General features: G+C 33.6%; 1 protein-coding gene across 1 annotated transcript; it reads left to right on the top strand.

Annotated features, from left to right (window-relative positions):
* The first annotated feature begins 245 nt into the window (after positions 1-245).
* LOC116114858 (gibberellin 3-beta-dioxygenase 1-like) lies at positions 246-1,724 on the top strand. Its single transcript, XM_031400998.1, has 2 exons — positions 246-757; positions 1,082-1,724. The coding sequence occupies exons 1-2, from the start codon at positions 246-248 to the stop codon at positions 1,722-1,724; spliced, it is 1,155 nt and encodes a 384-aa protein (XP_031256858.1).
* Positions 1,725-7,698: the final 5,974 nt, after the last annotated feature.

Below are 7,698 nucleotides of genomic sequence, written 5' to 3'. Positions count from 1 at the left end.
TTGCTTTTTATAGATTACAAACAGAGGAATAATTACAGCTGCTAAATGCATAACAGAATGGCCTCAACAGAATCATGTGACTGCTGTATTTTTATCAGGCTATTGTACGTCCAATTGCATCCTCTAATCTCAACATTCTCTTTCTCTCATCATCTCGATCTATATATATAGTCTTCAAATCATCATCTCTCTCATCTCATTTTCCCTAAAGCTTAGGTTCTATTTGTCATCCTAAAATTTTCATTATGCCTTCGATTCCTGAAATTTCAACTGTGCCTCCAAAACTCTCCGATGCTTTTCGAAGCCACCCTGTCCACCTCCGCCATGAATGTCCTGACTTGACTTCACTCAAAGAATTACCAGACTCGTACGATTGGACTGATCAGCACTACGTGATCCCTGCCACCAACGGTGACTCTGCCATCTCCGAGTCCATTCCGGTTATCGATCTCAATGACCCTAATGCTCTACAACTCATCGGCCATGCATGCAAAACGTGGGGAGCTTTTCAAGTCATAAATCATGGCATCCCCACTTCCCTTCTTGATCAAGCTGAGTGTACAACTAGACATCTTTTCTCTTTACCTGTTGAACAAAAGCTCAAAGCTTCTCGTTCGCCTGATGCTCTTACAGGCTATGGCTTGTCAAGAAGTAATTCATTTTTCTCTAAGATTATGTGGTCTGAAGTATTCACCATCATTGGATCACCACTCGATCATTTTCGTCACCTTTGGCCCGAAGATTACACCAAACACTGGTAATTAATAAAAAATAAATAATGTCCATGATCATGCATACATGCACACGTTAGGTTTGCTGTTTGAATTCATTGATATATAATAGCATCTTTCTTTGTACGGAGGGGGAGGAAGGGACAAAAAGGGGCAATTGCCCCTCTTGGTTTCCAAAATCTTATCAAAAAGTACTAGAAAACTAGGCCTGGTTCTTTAAAAAAATTAAAATTTCAAACAAATTCTCATTATTTAAGTTCTTAATTTCTCCTAAAATTAAGTTCTCATCCTTTCTTTTATATGGACAAAAAATTTAGCAGAAAAACTAATGTTTCTTTATGATTTTTTAGTAAGGTCATGGAAGAATATGAAAAGGAGATGAAAAAGTCAGCAGAAAAACTAATGTGGCTGATGCTGGGTTCATTGAACATTACAATGGAAGACATTGAATGGGCTGACCCGAAAGGCAATATCCCAGACGAGTTTGCAGTCTTACATATGAATTATTACCCGGCTTGTCCGAACCCGGACCGGGCCATGGGTATGGCCGCCCATTCAGATTCCACCATTCTTACTATTCTTCACCAGAACAACACTGCCGGATTGCAGGTCCTAAAAAAAGGAACCGGGTGGGTCGCTGTACCCACAAATCCAGGTGGGCTTGTGGTTATTGTAGGGGACTTGCTTCAGATATTATCCAATGGGTCGTATATAAGTGCACTCCACCGGGCTGTGGTGAACCGGGACAAGCCCAGGTTTTCTCTTCCGTACTTTTATGGGCCACCTGCCCGGGCCCAAGTCTCACCCTTGCCCAAGCTTGTAGGCCCAAGTGATCCTCCTTTGTACCGGCCCATTACTTGGAGTGAATTCCTTGGAATCAAAGCCAAGCATTTCAACAACGCATTGTCTTCTATCAGAATTTGTACTTCTCCTCCAAACGAAGTGGTTGCTGCGAATGGTGATAATAATACTAATAGTGCAGAAGTGGCTTGATTTTATGTTTCAACTGTGCAGAAAAATGTTGTGTTAAGTTTTCATTTTGAGAGTCAAAATATGTATTTCTGTATAAGAAATAACATCCAATCGTGACGATCTTAGTTTCTTTCTTTTCTTTTGTTGAGCCTGTGTGCTCTTTTAGACATATGTATCTTTTCTAAGCCTTGGATTTGAGCCTGCATGCTCCTTTTGGGCGTCTATGTCTGGTTGCTTTTGTTTTCGAGTCTTTGTGCTCCTTCGAGCAGATGTGCCTTGTTTGAGCATATGTGCTCTTGTGTTTGGGTCTTTATGCCTATGTTGTCTTTGTTGCGTCTTCTAGCCTTTAGACCGATTATGTTACTCTGTAACCTTTTTCTTTTTGGAATAATATACTTATTTACCAAAATATATATATCGAATCATATTTAAACTGTCCCATTATAAGTTTTCTTTTTATTTTCAGAATTTGACTTTGTGATTCTGCTTAAGCTTTGGCCCAATGAGCTAGTAAAAAAGTTGAGCTATCATTTTACATTGTGTATTAGTATGAATTCTGTAACAATAACATCGTACGAATTCTTTAACATTACTGGAAATTTTCCTATACGGTAGATGCATTTGCAATGTGAACAGGGACGGGGCCAAGATTTGTATCATTAGTGATAAATTTAAAGTCCATTAAGGAATTTCTTGAATAGAACTCTATTAATGATGGAATTAAAATCAACAATTTATGTGTATTAAAAATATCGGGGTGGCCAATTTACTACCTTCATAATAATGTTGATATTAGGAACAAGTAACGAAAGTGGGTATATCTAATTTTTTAGTATCAACTTAAAAACCTATTAAATATCATGTTCATATGCATAAGCTGTCATTTTTTTCCTTGTCATATTCCAGTTTTAGCACAAAGGCTAAATGACATTTTATGACTCAAAGTTTGACGAGTGTACATTTTCCCACCCATAAACTTTGATAAAAACATTTTCCTACCCTTCATCAATCTTCATCAATGGAATTTGTTCTCTAATAGGGCCAAAAATAAAGTCAGTTATTAAAACAAAAAATTTGAAAAATTTGAAAAAAATGAAAAAAAAAAAAAAAAACAGTTGGCCAAAATCGCACCAAGCCGGATGCAATTCAAGCTAAATCAAACCTAGCCAGGTGTGACTCAGGCCGAATCACACCATACCAATTGCAATTCAAGCTGAATAGCACATGGCTGGGTGTGAATCAATCGGAATCGCCCCTAGCTAGGTGCTATTCTTGCCAACTGATTTTTTTTCAGTTTTTTTAAGTTATTTTTCAAATTTTCATAATTGTTTTTCGGATTTTTTCTTCTTTTTCACAATTTTCTAGGTTTTTTTTTTAGAAATTATTTTTTTATAAAATATATACAATTTTAATATTTTGTATTTTTATAAATATTTAATTGACAGATATTATTATAATATTTAAAAAAATATATACAATTTTAAATTTTTTTAGAAACACACTTACTTAAAAAGTAAAACCTCTATTGTAATTATAGAAATTGAAGATAGAGGGTTTCAATGGCTAATTCCCAAGTTGGTGAAGGTAATTGTTATATCATATATGTTTGTAATTTAAGGGGTGAAAGTAACATTAAACCTATAATATATATTATGCGAACTGACGAGAATGCAACGTCTGAATTTTAACAATGGGTGAAAAAATATTTTTTTCCAAAGTTTATGGGTGGACAAATATATATTTGTCAAACTTTGGGTGGGAAAATGTCATTCAACCTAGTACAAAACATTCATTTCATATCAGAGAAATTTTCGTGTCCGACTCTGGAATGCTTCATTAGGCGAGCAAATTTATTCATTATTGTTCTTATTGTTAGTATTTTACGATTTCTACATGCACATTAATTAAGTGAATCAATTCTATCATCGTTTAGCTCGTATTGTCAACAATTCCTGGGAAATAAATGATATAAGAAATCGATTCTATAATTGTTTAGCTTGTTATGCGTGCCTCTTTCGATCCCTAAAAATAAATGATTGTGGATTTTGACTGGTGTGCATGAATATGTTGAAAAGAGTATCAATTAGGGATAACATATAATTGCAAACAGATTATTCTTCTTTTGACATGAAGATATCTTGCGATATAGACTCCACGATTAAAGTTGAAGACTTCGTTATTTTCTGTTTGAGTTTATTTCCAATTCAATATGATAACGGATGTTATATAAACTCAAGTATAATCTATTTTGAGGGATCCGAGAGGAAAGATATGAGATAGAGATTGAGAAAAGAGAGAACTTAAAAAGGTTAATTCATTGAGATAACTATTTGTAACTCCGAATAACTCTTTGCAACTCAACTCGTCAATACATTCAATAACATAACAGTAGATATAGATTTTGCATTATAAGCAACCGAACCACTTTAAAGAGCATTTCTTGCTCCTTGATATTTTAAGATTATTACTATACATTTATCATCACATTGCCTTCATCGTTGATCCATCGAGATCATGCACATATCCTACGTGGTTCAAGCATTGTCAATCACGTACTTCTGGTTGTTACGGATTTTTGCATCAACATTTTCCTATGTGGTTCAAGCATTGTCAATCACGTACCTCTGGTTATTACGGATTTTCACCTCAACACTAATAAACTAGAAAATACTTTGAATCCTTGCATGAGCTTAAGAAGAAACACGAAATTGTATTCATAGAAGAAGATTATTATTACTGTTATATATTAAATGTTGTTCCAATCTAATATCGAAATGATTTTAGTATCACACTATTCATTCTAATAAAAAGAATATACCCTAGATCATATGAGCTGCAATTTCACTAGTTTTGTTTGACAGATGTATCAAATGCTCGTAAAACAAGAGACTTGTAACGGAAACATACCATGCAATAGTATATTGTTAGAGTTGGTGAACTCTAGATAGCATTTAGGTACCAATTTTAAAGTGCAATGGAAGTTTTTACCAAGTTGATTAAGGATTATCAAGTTAAGCATGAATCAACATCCATAAACAATAAATGTAAAGTACACTAGCATATACATGGTTGGGATAAAACCACTCTTAGCCTACATTCATGCAACCTCATCCAAATCGAAGCAAATCCACTAAACAACAAACATTACAAGATATAGTTCAAAGTTGATTTTAGCTACAATAAATAAAACTCTCTGTTCTAGTTACACTAAACATTATCCTTTAAATCTCTAACGTCTTGTTGCTCCAAGGATTTCTTCACGTCGAGAACACACCCGAAGAACACTTGAGCTCCACCCAAGCTTCGTACGTCAAAGCCACGCTCCAACATCAACAATGGAACCAAGTTCCAACAACCATTCAATCAAGAATAAGAGATGGTAACGGTTTAGCACATAAACATAAGTTGAACCTTTGAGGAAAAACTCTCTAAAAATTTCAGAGTACAAGTAAAATAAAATATCAAAGGTTAGCTTTACAAATGAGCAAGAATGAAGATGATATAGACCAATTTCATGCTCCTCAATTCTTGCCAAGTCAGCAAACAAGAGCTGACATATATTAGTCCAAAAATGGAAAAGATTTCATCTATCTTTTGGGACCACAACCAAAAAAGGGAAAAAGCTTATTTTCTTAGACCACAAGAGGATATTGGGACACCTGTAGGTGGTCCTCATGACAGCACAACAGATGCAAAGAAAATATATCAATTGATAAAGATAAAAACACAACTTGTGCAAAGTGAGTCAGACGTGCTATGTTAGCACAACAAAAAAGTGTATGTACACACCATGTAAAATGCGAAATGAAATGCAACATACATATGTCTGACATAAGTGTGCAAACACACATCCACTGTAAACACACATAAAATGAAAATGCAAAAGGCATAAAAAAAACAATTCTAACTTTTTGTTGGACCACAAACACATTTTTTCCCTTTCTTGTGGGACCACAGACAAAACCTTACAATCTTTTAAAATCACATAAGGAAATTGTGACACATGTAAAGTTAGCTCTCACAAGAATATTATAAATCAAAATAAACTTGATGGGCAAAACATTCAAAGAGAAAATACCACTTGATAAAATAGGCCTCGATAACATAAGTTTGTCAAAAATATCAACATGTATATTAAATGTTGTCAAATTTATATTAAAAGCGCTCTATATATATACTCAAATTGAATGCCAAAATTTTTGTTTTCAAGGTTGACACATGATTTGTTATATGTGATTTGTAAAAATGTGTAATATTTTTTTATCTTTCACAATTGAAAATGTTAATTTATTTTATATCAATCCAAACTGTGACAGATGCAAGCTGGTAGTGCAAGCTGCAGCAACTCTGTTCTCTCAAGTTCATATTCAAAGTATTTTAAAGACTACTCAACGGCTAGATTAACGGCAAAGTGTTTGTTTTTAAAAATCTTCATTGTTCAACGGCGAGATTAACGGTACAAACGACATTTTCCGTTAAGTGGCGTTAACTCTCATTAGTGGAACGGTACTGTTTTCTTTATATAGTGGAAGTAGAAAAAATTCAACAAATCTATATCAAGTTACAATGTTTTAACTCTTTCTGCTAACTGTTCTTACTTAGAAAAAGCACAAATCTTACGGTGTAAAAATTGTTGTTCTGTGTTTGTTGTGTAAATGTTGAATGGTCGAGATTTTGGTAAAACACATGAATTACCACCTCAGATCATTTTGTAACTATATAAGTATTCTATAAAATCATTTTATGTAGTTAAATGGAAAACAAAAGTTCAATTCTCTCTATCTCAAATTTTCTGTTTGTTTCTTTGGAAAGTTCTACACTTTCTGGTTTTTCTTCATTCGGTCCTAGGATTGTCACACAAACATATACAGTTTAGACAGAATTTTGCATATCTAATATGAGGATAAATGGTATCAAGCATGACTGTGCTGAGAGACATATTAAATGTTTGTAAATTGTAAGGAAAACATACCATTGAACTATGATCTTTAAACAGATTCTGATCAATAAATGCAATTTTTAAGATTTTATGTATCCTTTATCAAAAACATAAAACCTTTGTATAATAATCGAGTTTTTATGTAAGCATTATTATGCTTTTGATATTAATTAAAGTCACATTATTCCTATCGCATCCATTATTGTAAACAATACATTATTGTAAACAAAATCATTGCAGAATATATGAGTGTATTTTCATTTGACTTCCAAAACGATAATGTTTTTGATGTAAGACAGCTATTATGATGTGAAATTTAAGGCCAGTTCAGGACAATTAATGAAATCCTTTCATAATCATATAATAACTACCATAATTTGGAAGATTTTGAGTTAGAATGTCTAGATTACTTACACATCTCTTTCCTTTTATCTGAATAAGAGTGATTAGGGCCGGGAATTATGACAGATTAATTTAATTTAATGGAAACTGATTGAAAGAGATTAAGATCGACTGACGCATTTGGTTTGATTGATAGGAGATTGAAAGAAACTGGAGTGACTGATTTTCTTCCCCAATCGTGTGCTTGAACTTACTATCAAATAGCTTTGCAGCTGTTTTGGCATTTTGTCTCTTAATTGTCAACGAAATTGTACTCTAACTCTAAGATCGTTATCTCTATCTCCCAATTGTGGTTCCAAAGAATCACTCATAGATTTTAGGGTCCCCAATTAGATTCTATATTTAATTATTATTGAGTCAGTTGATGTGTTCTACATCTTAATCCCACTTGTCTTTTAAACATGAGCAAACGACATATTTCCACCCAAGGCTTAGCAAAATTTCAAGTTGATACATTTGGTTTCATTTATTTCAAATTTCCACGATTAAAGTAACATTATTTCCTTTCTTTTAACAGATTTTTAACTTTTCACTATAACGAGGCACATGTTAGCATGCTAAAGTGCATCGGTGCTTTCTTTGGCCAAGAAGGGCTCACATTAGCAAAAAGATGCTTATGTTAACAGTGTCCAAACCGACAATTTTTAGCTTTTT

Source organism: Pistacia vera, unplaced genomic scaffold, assembly GCF_008641045.1.
Source record: "Pistacia vera cultivar Batoury unplaced genomic scaffold, PisVer_v2 Contig724, whole genome shotgun sequence".
Classification (NCBI taxonomy): Eukaryota; Viridiplantae; Streptophyta; class Magnoliopsida; order Sapindales; family Anacardiaceae; genus Pistacia; species Pistacia vera.
The sequence above is the reverse complement of the archived record's forward strand: the minus strand, read 5'-3'. Positions and strand labels throughout refer to the sequence as shown.

What these genes read in the sequence shown, in the direction of transcription:
- LOC116114858 (XM_031400998.1), top strand. Translation starts at nt 246, where the DNA reads ATGCCTTCGATTCCTGAAATTTCAACTGTGCCTCCAAAACTCTCCGAT. An exon ending in GAAGATTACACCAAACACTG is followed by an intron (nt 758 to 1,081) that starts GTAATTAATAAA and finishes ATGATTTTTTAG; the next exon opens with TAAGGTCATGGAAGAATATG.